The sequence below is a fragment of the Enhydra lutris genome, unplaced genomic scaffold, assembly GCF_002288905.1.
Source record: "Enhydra lutris kenyoni isolate GAN:26980312 unplaced genomic scaffold, ASM228890v2 scaffoldscaffold28, whole genome shotgun sequence".
NCBI lineage: Eukaryota > Metazoa > Chordata > Mammalia > Carnivora > Mustelidae > Enhydra > Enhydra lutris.
In genome coordinates, this window is record NW_019154112.1 from 3,882,820 (window position 1) to 3,895,876 (window position 13,057).

Below are 13,057 nucleotides of genomic sequence, written 5' to 3' on the forward strand. Positions count from 1 at the left end.
CTCTGTACCAAAATGACAGCACCGACATGGCAGCCATCTTGGTATAGACGGGAAGTCTCCGCGCTAGTTCCCGCCCCCTCGTCTAGTTGGAAACGGAGGAGGCGGTCTCCTCGGCCCTGTTAGCCGGCCTCGCCCAGCCTTCCCTCAAATAACCTCCACGCCCGCGCATGCGCGCCAGAGCAGGCGGCTGGGTGGCCCCCGAGTGCCGCCATATTGGTAAAGGTATTGGGACCGAGGTGGGACGGAACTTCCTGTTCTCGCGGGATCCAGAGGCGGGACTGCCACGTCCGAGCAAACCGGGAAAGGAGAGGATCCCGAAGCCGGTGAGAATTCCCTGCTTTACCCTACCGTCCTTTCCAGACCTTTTCCACTACCTAGTGGATCATAGAGACTAGGGCCCAGAGAGTCCGTAAAGTAGAGAATCAAAGCCTAGAGCGGTGTCCCGGGGGCCCTATATCCGGGAGGGGGGTTGAGATAAAGAGACCGAGTCTTGGGAACAATGTGGGTGGGAACAGCGGAATGTGGTAGCGGCCCTTAGAAGTGGACGGAAGGCACGAACGGAGTAAAACTGACACCTCATAGGTGTAGAGTTGAGGGTCAAGTGGAGTCACTGTCTCTGTCCCTCTGGTCAGCGTGATGGCCAGAGGCCAGGGGGCCCCCCACTGGGTGGCCGTGGGACTGCTGACCTGGGCGGCCTTGGGGCTGCTAGTGGCCGGACACGGGGGTCATGGCGACCTGCACGAGGACCTGCACGAGGACTTCCATGGCCACAGCCACAGGCGCTCACATGAGGATTTCCACCATGGACACAGTCATGCCCATGGCCATGGCCACACTCACGAGAGCATCTGGCACGGGCATACCCACGGTCACGAACATGGACATTCACATGAGGATTTGCACCATAGCCATAGCCATGGCCAATCACATGAGAGCCTCTACCACAGAGGACATGGACATGACCATGAGCACAGCCATGGAGGCCAAGGGGAGTCTGGGGCTCCAGGCATCGAGCAGGACCTGGACACTGTCACTCTCTGGGCCTATGTGAGTCCCCAGGGGATGGGGGAGAGAGGGGCCGGTTCTGGATTTTTGGGAAACCCCGCACCACTTGACCCCTGACTGTCTCCCTCACCAGGCATTGGGGGCCACCGTTCTGATCTCTGCAGCTCCATTTTTTGTCCTCTTCCTTATCCCTGTGGAATCAAACTCCCCCCGGCACCGCTCTCTGCTCCAGATCTTGCTCAGTTTTGCTTCGGGTGGACTCTTAGGAGATGCCTTTCTGCACCTCATCCCTCATGCACTGGGTAAGTTATCTTTGGCCACTGTTGTAAATCTTAATATTTTATTCTTTAGGCAGAAGGGTTCTTTGCCCTTTTTTCATCTCTTACTATCCAATATTCCCCCAAATGCATACCACTTGGCCAGGGTATTCTCTCATTTGACATCTCCTCTCCCTTTCTCTAGAACCTCATTCTCACCACCCTCTGGAGCAGCCTGGACATGGACACTCTCACAGTGGTGAGGAAGGAGTGGATGAAGATGTGTTGGGGAAGGTCTTTCCCTCCCTCTTCTCCTCCTGCACTTGTGGGAGAGGAGTCTGGAATCCACATCTCCCTTAATGTCTCAATGCCTCTATTTCCAGGCCAGGGCCCCATTCTGTCTGTGGGACTGTGGGTCCTCAGTGGAATTGTTGCCTTTCTTGTGGTGGAGAAATTTGTGAGACATGTGAAAGGGGGACATGGACACAGTCATGGACATGGACATGCTCATGGTCACACGCAGGGAAGTCATGGGCATGGAAAACAGGGTAAGTCCTTTTCCTTAAAAAGGATTTTGCCTGCCTTAGAATCCCCTTATTCTATGGCTCTTAGGTGGGAGGGAACTTCCGTTTTGAGGACATTTTTGGAGGTCTCTGTTCTCCACTTTTACCAACTCCTTCCCGCAGAGTGTCCTTCAAAGGAGAAACAGAGTTCAGAGGAAGAAGAAAAGGAAGCAGCTGGGTCTCGGAAGAGGAGAGGAGGGAGCACAGGGCTCAAAGATGGGCCAGTGAGACCTCAGTATTCTGGAGAAGAAAAAACAGGTTCAGGTGAGGGACAGAGTTATTGATAAACTTGGGCCAGGGATATTGTGTTTCACATGGAATATGCATTGTGAGTAATGGTAGGTGTCCGGGAAGCGTGAAGGGGCTGGGTGGTGAAGTGATCTCTGGAGGTAGATGTGATAATGGCTGACCAGGGCTGGAATTAGGAGTGATAGATGTCTCTAATTATTTTGTCTTCCTTTCCGCTTGTACAAGACCTACGTGTATCAGGGTACCTGAATCTGGCTGCTGACCTGGCACACAACTTCACAGATGGTCTGGCCATTGGTGCTTCATTTAGAGGAGGTCGGGGGCTTGGGATCCTGACTACAATGACCGTCCTGCTACACGAAGTGCCCCATGAAGTCGGGGACTTTGCCATCCTGGTCCAGTCTGGGTGCAGCAAAAAGCAGGTTGGTGATTTGTGCATCAGACATGATTGCCTCAAACTCTTTATCTTCTGCTCACCCACCCAGAATCCACCATCAACTCTCATTAGTTCCAAACAAGTTGTACTGTGAGGAACAACAAATCCTCCAGAAATGAGGGGGAAGAAATTCTCTCTTCAGTTGTGGTCTACAAACCATCTCAGTGGTTTATGAGGATCTTTCACCTTGACCTGTTCACTCAGAGTCTGTCTGTAGGTAGGACCTCTTTGATATTTTAAGATTTTTCAGAAAGTGTCTATTCTAGATCCTCCTCTTTTTGCCTCAGTCTTTAGTTCTCCAAGACATGCACCCTGCCCATATGTACCTATACCCCACCAAACATGCCTAACTGCTGATCATCTTTAGATGCTGCTGAGTACCTTTCTGTCTTTTCTGCCCACCAGGCGATGCGTCTACAACTACTGACGGCAATAGGGGCGCTGGCAGGCACAGCCTGTGCCCTCCTAACTGAAGGAGGGGCAGTGGGCAGTGAAGTTGCTGGTGGTGCAGGTCCTGGCTGGATTCTGCCATTCACTGCAGGTGGCTTTATCTACGTAGCAACAGTGTCCGTGTTGCCTGAGCTGTTGAGGGAGGCGTCACCATTACAGTCACTTCTGGAGGTGCTGGGGCTGCTGGGAGGAGTTGCCATGATGGTGCTGATAGCCCACCTCGAGTGAGAGGTGGGGTAAACTGTCTCCACCCCAGTCCCAAACCTCTAGCCTCTAAGTCCTCCAGGTCAGGGGTCTGTGGAGGTTGGGGGCCTTCACCAGGGACATCTGGCAAAGGAAATTATATCCTAGAGAAGTGGTGACTTTGGCATTAGGGCCATCAGGATTTTGCAGTGTTACAGGAGCTGCAGAAGTGAGAGTGAGACGTCAGAGGGACCATAGTGTAAGTCATGTGCTGACCATGTTGTTGGGTTTGGGGGCTAAATGGGGCCATGAAGAAGGCTGGAAAAGAGAGGGGGTGATGACAGCCTATGCCGTGTGCCCTACCCAACCTGTTTTCAGAGGACCAAGCTACTACACACAGTCTTCTTCCAAGGTCTGCCTCCCCCTCCCACCTGTTGGCGGAAGCTTCAGGGAAGACCAGAGCCCTGGACAGAGCGGGTAGCAGGAAGAGCCGGGGATGTACATCAGTTAAACATCAATCGTGTGTCCTGATTTGGGAGTGATTGAGGGGGTAGATGGGTTGCTAATCTCCTGGCCCGATTTTTTTTTTTTTCTATTCTTTTGATATCACTGTTTGAATCAAGAGGTAGGGGTGGTGACCGGAAATAAAGTCCTCGGATCTTCCGCCCCACACGCGGTCTTTTGTCTTTTTTGGAATAAGGGCCCCTCGTCTCCCCATTCTCCAGGCCCCCAAGTGGCGGCGGCTGGCCACGCCCCCGCGGTGGGAGGTCAGCCTGCGCTGGTGGCCACAGATGGCCCTACGCTGGCCTGGCTTAGATTGGCGCGTCTTTGCTCTTGCCACGCCCCCTCTGCGCTAGGATTGGCTCCGTACTGGGTGCCCGCCCACCCGCCGCCGGACATGGCGTCTCAGCTCAGGCTTCGCTCCGTGCTGGCCCTGGTCACAGGTTGAGGGGAATGCCCTCCCAGGCGGGTTGGGGTGCTGGAGTGTTGTCGGGGCGCCCCCTCGGCGTCTACAGGCGCTGTGACCTCTGGCCCCCGGCCCAAATTTTACTAACTTTGCGCCCTGTCGACCTCTGACCCCTGCCCACTCCCCTTTTCCCCCTCCCGCGTGTTCTTTCCCACCTCAGGCGCGGGTAGCGGAATCGGCCGGGCCGTCAGTGTGCGCCTGGCCAGAGAGGGGGCCACTGTGGCCGCTTGCGACCTGGACAGGCCGGCGGCCTGCGAGACGGTGTGGCTGCTGGGCGGGCAGGGGAGCGAGGAGGTGGCGCCCGGCGTTACCCACGCCGCCTTCCAGGCTGACGTGTCTGAGGCCGGGTCGGTCAGGCGCCTGCTGGAACAAGTACAGGTGAACGCGACAGGACCTCGCCCTCTTTTAAAGAGCCAACGTTGCCTCCATGCCCCGGGCTGTATTTGGGTTTTGGTGTGTAACCGCCCCCTTCCATAGGCCTGCTTTTCTCGCCCGCCATCTGTCGTCGTGTCCTGTGCGGGGATCACCAGGGATGAGGTTCTGCTCCGCATGTCTGAGGATGACTGGGACAAAGTCATAGCTGTCAATCTCAAGGTGGCGACCTCTGAACCTGTGGCTTCTAGCTCCTCCAGCCTGGGGGAGGGAGCTGGAAGAAGACTCTCACTCCAGCTGATCCTTTCTGCCTTGTTACTCTTTCCTCACCAGGGCATCTTTCTAGTCACTCAGGCTGCAGCCCAAGCCCTGGTGTCCAGTGGTTGCCATGGGTCCATCATCAACATCAGTAGCATCGTAGGGAAGGTCAGATTGACTTGGGATGAGGTCAGCCAGCTAGTTGGGCATAGAGAGGAGAGCCCCTCCTTGGGACTCTTGACTCATCCCAAATCTCTGACTCACCTATAGGTGGGGAACATGGGACAGACAAACTACGCAGCATCCAAGGCTGGAGTGATTGGGCTGACCCAGACTGCAGCTCGGGAGCTTGGACGGTTGGTCAGATGTCCCTGGGGGTACAGAGGGATTTGCTGAGGCGTGTGGGAGGTCTGGGGGGCAGGTCAGTACTCAGTCCTCTCCAGAGTCAGCAGCCACTCTCCCTTCCACAGACATGGGATCCGCTGTAACTCTGTCCTCCCAGGGTTCATTACAACACCCATGACACAGAAAGTGCCACAGAAAGTGCTGGACAAGGTAGGAGGCTGTGGACAGAGGGCAGAATCGTTCCAGATACCCAACATCTCTGGGCTTCAGAGAGAATCTGGGCACAGGGCCTGGCAAATAGTAGATATTTAATAAGTGTACAAGGAATGAAGACAAAAGAAAAAAGGGTCATAGACTCAGCCTACCAAAAAAATCTGTAAAAGAAACTTTCACCCACTTATGAGTATTTTCTTACAGGTGATTGGAATAATCCCGATGGGACATATGGGGGATCCTGAGGGTGAGCACTGAATGAGGAGGAGGCCCTAGGAAAAGGGCCTGAATGAAGAGATCCCAAAATTTGTGGTATCTGAGAGGATATCACTAGGATTGGTGGTTGGAGTTTGTGTGTTGGTGGGGAAGGGTTCCGGTGGGAGGTGATGACTTTGGGTCCATGAGAGTGAGTAGGATTCTGCCTTCTTCCCACCATTCCTGTAGATGTGGCAGATGTGGTTGCATTCTTGGCATCTGAAGACAGTGGATACATCACAGGGGCCTCAGTGGAAGTCACTGGTATGAGGCCATCATGGGGAGGGAGAGGGAAGAGTAGTGGAACCCAGATGATAAGAGAAAGCAAGTAAAGGGAGTCTGGAGCCACTGAGGGAACAGCAGAAGTTCCCATAGGCATGGGACCAAAGTGGGCGCCCCCCAGCCCATTTGTCTTCACCTGTGCATCTGTCCAAATGTTTCTGCCCCTCCCAGGAGGTCTTTTCATGTAACTGCCTCATGGACCCTGGACTCTGCTTACTCCCCCACCACTCTACCCGGCCTCCTGCTGACGAGGACTCTGAGTTCCCAGGCTACAAAAGGGGTGGCAGTGTATGGCTCTGAAATGCTGAATATGGGAGGCAGGGGTGCTTGTGACCCTAATAAATTCCAAATCCTCTTCCCTGCCACCTCCGGTTCTTCTTGTGTCTAAGCCCTCAGACCCTTCCCCACCTCCCCCTCCTTTCCCTTTCCCGAAGGATTGTTCCCTTTCACTGCCTGGTCTCCCAGGGCAACCCCCGCCGCCGGGTGTGAGAGCAGAGAGTGTGTGTCACTGTGTATGCCTGACACTCAGTCTTTTTAGAGGGAGGGTGTCTCTGCCCCACCCCCTCCCACTGGTCCTGCAGCCCCAATCCCCTCCCCCCAGTTCCTCGGGTCCTTATGGTCCCCAAGGGTGATTTGTTCATGGCCCCATCCTGGTGTCCAGTCTGGCCTTGGGAGGGGTCTTGGAACAGGTGGCCCTCCCCCATCCCTCTCCCTTCTCTGAGTCCCCCCCCTCCCCTTTCTCTCCACCTTACAATAGCTGCAGCCGGCCTGGGGTCGGGTGGGGGGGGATTAGGGGAGGGGGCCAGGATTAGGGGAATGGACCAGCCGATGAAAGGGGCTGGAGGAGAGCAGAAGGGAGGGGGCTGGGAGGAGGAGGAGGAAGGGGAGGGGGTCTGCGCTAATCGACTCTGGAGCCCACATAAGGACTGGCCACGGACTGAAGGAGAGGACAGGGAAGTAGGGGGGATCTGGGGAAGGGGGCGAGGGGACCCACTGTTGCCTTGTCCCAGAAACAGGCTACCCCCCTGGCAGCTGCAGCCCAAGTCCGGGAACCCCAGCTCAGGCTGAAGGAGACAGGACGCCCACCACGGTCTCTTTCCACCACCCGCACCCCCCCCTCCCGCCCCGTATCTCATCTCCTGCCCTCAATGGGGATCGCTCTGCCCCTTCCTCTTTTCTTTCCTCCCCGTCCCCTTCCTTTACTGCAAAGTCCTGGAGGAGGCTCCTGCCCGCTTCCCACTCCAGACATTCTGCCCCTTGTGCCCCCACCCACCCACACGCGCACACCCCCTCCCCTATAGGGGCCCCATCTTGTGTCTGTGTCCCTGCTTCCGCGTGGTGTCTCCATTCCCCCGTTCCTCCCGTGCGCCTCCCTCCCCCGCCCCGGGCCGCGGCTCTTGATTGTCCAAACGCAATTCTCGAGTCTCTGGCTCTGGCCGAGAGTTGAGTCTGGACGTCCCGAGCCGCCGCCCCCAAACCTCGAGGGGAGAGCGGGTCGGAGGGTCTAGGGAGAGCCAAAGCGGAGGGTGGAGCAAGTCCCCAGGGTGGTAAGGGGAATCCCGGGTTCATCCGGATTTAGTTGCATTCACAGGACTGGAGGACTGAAGCGGCCGAGGATCGTTTGCAGCCTTCCCCCCTACCCTCCCGGGAATGCCGGACTGGGGTTACAGAGAAGTTGTGGGGAGGGGGGCAGCTGTTCCCCAGAGCCGCTAGGGGACGCGGAGTGGGGGAGGTGGCCCCTTTTCCAACCTTCTGTCCCCTCCCGGGGTTCAAGAGATCCCAGGCCCCGCCCTCCGGAGCGGAGGCCTCGGGTGGGGACCTCGGGAAGGGAACGGTGGCTAAGGTTGGCAGCACGACGGTGCCGGCCGGGCTACTGAGACCGGGGTCCCCACGTAACTCGGGACTCCGGGGACGCCGGCTCTATACGCGAAGCGGGCGTGTCCCGAGGGCGGGGTGCCTGGGCGCCCACGTCGCGTCCCACCCGAGCCCCGAGTGGCGGTGACGTCTCTGCTGACGGGGGTGGGGGATGTAGTGGAGGGACAGGCGGAAGTGACGTAGGGCCCCAGCGCCCGGGCCATGGCGGCGGCGGCGGCGGGAGCTGCTGTCTGAGCCGCGGCTGCGGACCGAGGGATTTGGGGCTGGGAGCCCGGGCCCTGGGAGAGGCGCTGCGGCAACCGGGGCGCGGACGGCTGGAGCCGGGTGAGGGGCAGAGCGGCGCGGGGCGGAGGGGGGTGGGGGGGAGCCACCGGAGGGGCGGGGTCTGCGCGAGGGCGGCCCCCCTAACACCCCTTCCCCCTTCCCCCCCTCCCAGCCTACCTCTCCTCCTCCTCCACCGCGGCGGAGCCCTAGTCGGGGGTCTGTGCCCGGTCACCATGACGACGCCGGCGAATGCCCAGAATGCCAGCAAAACGTGGGAACTGAGTCTGTATGAGCTCCACCGGACCCCGCAGGTGACAGGGACTCTCCCTTCACAGCTTACTCCCTTTCCCAAACCTTTGAATCCACAGACCCCATCCCACAGCCTCTTTTCCGTTTCCCTGCCCCATGTCACAGACTCCCGTGGTCCTATCTTTGAATCATCTTAATCTTTTCCAAGCACTTCACGTTTACCTCATTTAACGCTCACATCAGCTAGTGCCACAGACATAAAGCAAGTATGACTTCCTTCATCTGAAAGATAGTAAACAGACAGAAATTACCTTCACTGTTCCTCAGCTCCATGTCATAAGTCAGTGCCTGTAAGACTCACCCCCCAAGTTTATTAAAAATGGAGCCTCTCGGCTGTCCCCCACCGACCAACGTTCTGATACAGTAATGAGATGAGGCCCCAGAATCTGCATTTTAAGCACGTACCCTAGGGGATTCTGATATAGGTTGAACCTGGACCCACTTTAAGAAATTCTGTAGAAAAAGCCCTCCCCAAATTCCAAATCTGTGCCACCCCCACCCCCACACCTCACGACAAACCTCCGATCCTTCTGTTGCGAAGCTCCTACTTTTAGTTCATGGACACTAATCCTTTCTGTTTTCCATTCTCTCCAAGTCAAAGCTCCTCTCTCTCAGAATTACCATCTTCCTCAAGTGGCCAACATGGGGTACCCAGATTCTGCTATTTCACTGTATTTCTCAAAATTCCCATTCCATGGACCACTTACTTCTAAAACCCCTTTCCCCCCCAACCCACCATCGTTTCCACTCACTGATGCCTCCAGGAAGCCATCATGGATGGCACAGAGATTGCGGTTTCCCCTCGGTCACTGCATTCAGAACTCATGTGCCCCATCTGCCTGGACATGCTGAAGAATACAATGACCACCAAGGAGTGCCTCCACCGATTCTGCTCAGACTGTATCGTCACGGCCCTTCGGAGCGGGTAACAGGAGGGATGTGTTTGAGATGGGATGAAGGGTACAGAGTTGGGGCCTCAGTGCCCCCGCAGCTGACTGTTCAGAGCCTCCTCTCTCCCATGCCAGGAACAAGGAGTGCCCTACCTGCCGCAAGAAGCTGGTATCCAAGCGGTCTCTGCGGCCGGACCCCAACTTTGATGCCCTGATCTCTAAGATCTACCCCAGCCGGGAGGAATACGAGGCCCACCAAGACCGGGTGCTCATCCGCCTCAGCCGCCTGCACAACCAGCAGGCACTGAGCTCCAGCATCGAGGAGGGGCTGCGCATGCAGGCCATGCACAGGTTCGGGCCGGGAGAGAAGCAGTAGCAGGGCTGGTGGGACAGATGCGTGGGTCAGACTCCTGGTGCTGTCTTTGCTGCCTGCCAGCTTCTGAGCCTTAGCATCCTAATAGCTAGCCCCAGCATGATTGTCAAAGCTTGGAAGTCAGGGACGTAAATTGCAGCTTCTTAGTAGCTGGCACTGCTATCCTTAAGAAGAAAACAGCTCACCCTCTAACTTTCTAGAAGTTAGAGCAGTGGCGTGATTTCGAGCATAGACTCTGGATTCACACCGCTGGGAATTAAATGACCTTCTAGGCCAGCATTGCTCAGTCTTCAGTAGGAATCCAGATTACCCAAGGGTCTTGTTAAAAATGCAAATTCTAATTCAGTGGGTCTGGAGTTGGGCCTGAAATTCCACATTCTACAAACCTGTGCTTCTGATTCTTGGGAGTCCATGAGGAGAGTCAAGGGGCTGTGATCACAGACAAGTTATTTAACCTCTCTAAGCCTCCGTTTCCTCAACCATAAAGAGAATATAATTCCTTGCTTCTAGGATTTGTACTGTGTGGGCGATCAGTGCAAAATACTTAGCAGTGTGCTTAAGCATATAGTTAGTATTTCGTAAATATTAGGTGTCATCAGTAATATTTCCCTGATCTCTTGTTCTCTCGTAAGTTTAAAGTCTAAACCCCTTATCCTTGGTGCTTTCTAACTTCAACCACTTGCTTCTACAGGGCCCAGCGTGTGAGGCGGCCGATGCCCGGGTCAGATCAGACCACCACGATGAGTGGGGGGGAAGGAGAGCCTGGGGAGGGAGAGGGGGATGGAGAGGATGTGAGCTCAGACTCCGCCCCTGACTCTGCCCCAGGCCCTGCTCCCAAGCGACCCCGTGGTGGGGGTGCAGGGGGGAGCAGTGTAGGGACAGGGGGAGGTGGCACTGGTGGGGTTGGTGGGGGTGCCGGTTCTGAAGACTCTGGTGACCGGGGAGGGACCTTGGGAGGGGGCACCCTAGGCCCCCCAAGCCCTCCTGGGGCCCCCAGTCCCCCGGAGCCAGGTGGAGAAATTGAGCTCGTGTTCCGGCCCCACCCCCTGCTCGTGGAGAAGGGAGAATACTGCCAGACTAGGTGAGAGCCCTGTCTTTCCCCTGACCTCTGAGAAACCAGAGATCACATAGACTTCCATCAGAAGTGGGCTTCACCCAAACCCAGCAAGAAACCCTAACCCAGAGGCCCTGTTGGAAAGTTCCCTACTTCCCTTGTCCATTTAAGGTTTTCTGTGCCCTAAACCTACCCTCTTTCCCACTTCAGGTATGTGAAGACAACTGGGAATGCCACAGTGGACCATCTTTCCAAGTACTTGGCCCTGCGCATTGCCCTAGAGCGGAGGCAGCAGCAAGAGGCTGGGGAGCCAGGAGGGCCTGGAGGGGGCGCCTCTGATGCCGGGGGACCTGATGGGGGTGGTGGAGAGGGTGGGGGTGCCGGAGGAGGTGACGGCCCTGAAGAACCTGCCTTGCCCAGTCTGGAAGGTGTCAGCGAAAAGCAGTACACCATCTACATCGCCCCTGGGGGCGGAGCCTTCACGGTGAGAGCCTCTGAGGGCAGTACTGTAAGAGGGAGTGCTGGGGAGGGTGGTCTGGGGCCACACAGAACCATGGATCCCGACCTTCTCACTGGCCCACCCTCCTCTCCCTGGACATCTCCCATCTGTGTCTCCTCCCCCATCACTCCCTGTGCCCCTGCTTTGCCTTGCCCCAGCTCTTTTATTACTCTTTTTTCTTTCTTCCTCCCTAGGTCACTTCCTACCTTATTCGTATCCTTTACCACCTTCTCCAATTTTCTTTTTCTTAGCCTGCTTCTCTCTCTTCCACCCTCTCTGTAGACACTGAATGGCTCCCTGACCCTGGAACTGGTGAATGAGAAGTTCTGGAAGGTGTCCCGGCCACTGGAGCTCTGCTATGCCCCCACCAAGGATCCAAAGTGACCCCACAAGGGGACAGCCAGAGGATCGGGACCATGGGGTGTCCCTATGTCCTGGCCCACCACCCCCAGCTTCTTTGTCCCCCAGTGCCCCCCCCAACCCGGCCAGCCAGCAAGAGGACACAAATGAGGACAAGTGGCTTTTATACAAAGTATCTATATCAGATTCTTCTATATTGTACAGAGCGGGGCATGTACCCCCATCTACTGCCTTTTCTATTGCTTCCCCCCCCTCACCCCCCGCAGCCTCCCATCTACACAAGATGTTGGGGAAGGTGAAGAACCTTCCCCTTCATGCCCTCCTACCAACAACAACAAATTTGCTTCTTCTCCTCTTTGAAACCTGCAGTTCTGTGTCTCTGTTTATCAGGGGTTTACTAGAAGGGGAAAACCAAACCAAAACAAAAAGACTGGGGAGAAAAGCCTGGAAATCATGTGGAAATCAGCCTTGGAAATGGGGAGGAAATGCCAACGGTTATTCACGGTGTGTAAATCCCAATTTTCTGAACCCCAAGTCAGCAGATATGTGTGAAAATAGTGGGGCACAGTCTGTGAAGCTGGAAGAGACAGGGTGAAGAGCTGAGCAGCGTCTCAAGTCAGATCTCACACCTGACTCCTAAAAGCTGGATCGCCCAGCCTGGAATCCAGGGTTTCAATACCAAGGGGAATGTAGGAAAGTGACTCGAGAGTAAGGCACGTTTATAGACGCCAATGGGACCGTGATGTTCGGAAGCAGAGTAATTCCTCATCACTGCAATAAGCTGGTGTCTATAGCTGGAAAGACAAGAGGGAGGGGTCGTGGAGAGGGCTGTGAGGACCTCCCTGCTGGACATCCCGGCCGCCTCCCAAAGAAGGCGGCCAGGGCCAGGGACTACAGTTCCCAGGAGTGCGCAAGCCAGTGCCCGCCGAGCCGCGGGCTGAGTGGAGGGAGGGCCGCAGGGGAGGTGTAGTTCTGTTCCTGCCCGGGCTGCGGCCAAGAGCAGAGCGGTGGGGGCCTCAAGTGAAGCAGTTGCTGGCTCCCGGCCTCGAGTTGCGCGGGCGGACTAGGCCCCAACCCGCGTTGGGAGGTACAGGGGTGCCCCGCTGCGCGCCGCGTCAGGTGTAGCGCGGGGTTCGGACTCTAATTCTCCCTCTGCCCCCACCTTCAGCCTCTCTGACCTTCACTTCCTGTTTCCGTTGCCCTTCGCGCCCCCACCCCGATCCGCCCCAAATTCCTGCGGCTCGCTAAGTTCTCTGACCCGCTGGCAGAGGAGTTAGGCTTTCGGTGTGATCCACAGACCCGAGGTCACACCACCCCACGCTTGGGATTTCTCGTTTTTTCCCTCTGATCCCTAGTACCTTCAATACCTACCGACTCAGGGGCACCTTCCCGCCCAGGCAAGTCCTACAGACCTTCTGGCCTGAACTCACCTACTGAGCCCTCTTGCCCTGCAGAAATAGACAACACCCACTTAATCCTTGAAGGACCCCCTTTCTATACCCGCTCCCCAGAACCCTTGATCCTGGCTCGTCTCCTTTCCAACCCCAGGTATCCAGCAGCTGCGGCGCTGCCGGGGCGTTGGGGCTGGAGGAAGGTGG

At 56.5% G+C, this 13,057-nt stretch overlaps 3 protein-coding genes across 5 annotated transcripts; all 3 read left to right on the plus strand.

Annotated features, from left to right (window-relative positions):
- The first annotated feature begins 8 nt into the window (after positions 1-8).
- Positions 9-3,809, plus strand: LOC111152197 (solute carrier family 39 member 7). Of its 3 annotated transcripts, XM_022510591.1 has the most exons (8): positions 9-323; positions 633-1,047; positions 1,139-1,307; positions 1,468-1,521; positions 1,646-1,810; positions 1,949-2,089; positions 2,300-2,496; positions 2,916-3,809. In XM_022510591.1, the coding sequence occupies exons 2-8, from the start codon at positions 637-639 to the stop codon at positions 3,186-3,188; spliced, it is 1,410 nt and encodes a 469-aa protein (XP_022366299.1). In that variant the 5' UTR covers positions 9-323; positions 633-636; the 3' UTR covers positions 3,189-3,809. The 3 variants fall into 3 exon arrangements, 2 of the variants coding, with proteins under 2 accessions (XP_022366299.1, XP_022366300.1); XR_002640906.1 differs by having other exon boundaries at positions 285-1,047; positions 2,300-2,727; positions 2,916-2,981; XM_022510592.1 differs by lacking the exon at positions 9-323 and having other exon boundaries at positions 667-772.
- A 214-nt stretch (positions 3,810-4,023) lies between these two features.
- Positions 4,024-6,200, plus strand: LOC111152286 (hydroxysteroid 17-beta dehydrogenase 8). The gene is made up of 9 exons (XM_022510759.1): positions 4,024-4,087; positions 4,271-4,488; positions 4,588-4,704; positions 4,816-4,908; positions 5,011-5,096; positions 5,211-5,295; positions 5,503-5,545; positions 5,743-5,817; positions 6,007-6,200. The coding sequence occupies exons 1-9, from the start codon at positions 4,042-4,044 to the stop codon at positions 6,021-6,023; spliced, it is 780 nt and encodes a 259-aa protein (XP_022366467.1). The 5' UTR covers positions 4,024-4,041; the 3' UTR covers positions 6,024-6,200.
- Positions 6,201-7,440: 1,240 nt separating this feature from the next.
- LOC111152396 (ring finger protein 1) lies at positions 7,441-11,827 on the plus strand. Its single transcript, XM_022510924.1, has 7 exons — positions 7,441-8,034; positions 8,147-8,285; positions 9,048-9,208; positions 9,309-9,524; positions 10,238-10,627; positions 10,811-11,084; positions 11,382-11,827. The coding sequence occupies exons 2-7, from the start codon at positions 8,208-8,210 to the stop codon at positions 11,481-11,483; spliced, it is 1,221 nt and encodes a 406-aa protein (XP_022366632.1). The 5' UTR covers positions 7,441-8,034; positions 8,147-8,207; the 3' UTR covers positions 11,484-11,827.
- Positions 11,828-13,057: the final 1,230 nt, after the last annotated feature.

Coding starts and splice junctions, on each gene's coding strand:
- LOC111152197 (XM_022510591.1), top strand. CDS start 637: ATGGCCAGAGGCCAGGGGGCCCCCCACTGGGTGGCCGTGGGACTGCTG. Junction 1,308..1,467: donor CCTCATCCCTCATGCACTGG/GTAAGTTATCTT, acceptor CCCTTTCTCTAG/AACCTCATTCTCACCACCCT. Junction 2,090..2,299: donor AGAAGAAAAAACAGGTTCAG/GTGAGGGACAGA, acceptor CGCTTGTACAAG/ACCTACGTGTATCAGGGTAC.
- LOC111152396 (XM_022510924.1), top strand. CDS start 8,208: ATGACGACGCCGGCGAATGCCCAGAATGCCAGCAAAACGTGGGAACTG. Junction 8,286..9,047: donor AGCTCCACCGGACCCCGCAG/GTGACAGGGACT, acceptor TGATGCCTCCAG/GAAGCCATCATGGATGGCAC. Junction 9,525..10,237: donor CGCATGCAGGCCATGCACAG/GTTCGGGCCGGG, acceptor TTGCTTCTACAG/GGCCCAGCGTGTGAGGCGGC.
- LOC111152286 (XM_022510759.1), top strand. CDS start 4,042: ATGGCGTCTCAGCTCAGGCTTCGCTCCGTGCTGGCCCTGGTCACAG. Junction 4,088..4,270: donor CGTGCTGGCCCTGGTCACAG/GTTGAGGGGAAT, acceptor TTCCCACCTCAG/GCGCGGGTAGCGGAATCGGC. Junction 4,705..4,815: donor TCATAGCTGTCAATCTCAAG/GTGGCGACCTCT, acceptor TTTCCTCACCAG/GGCATCTTTCTAGTCACTCA.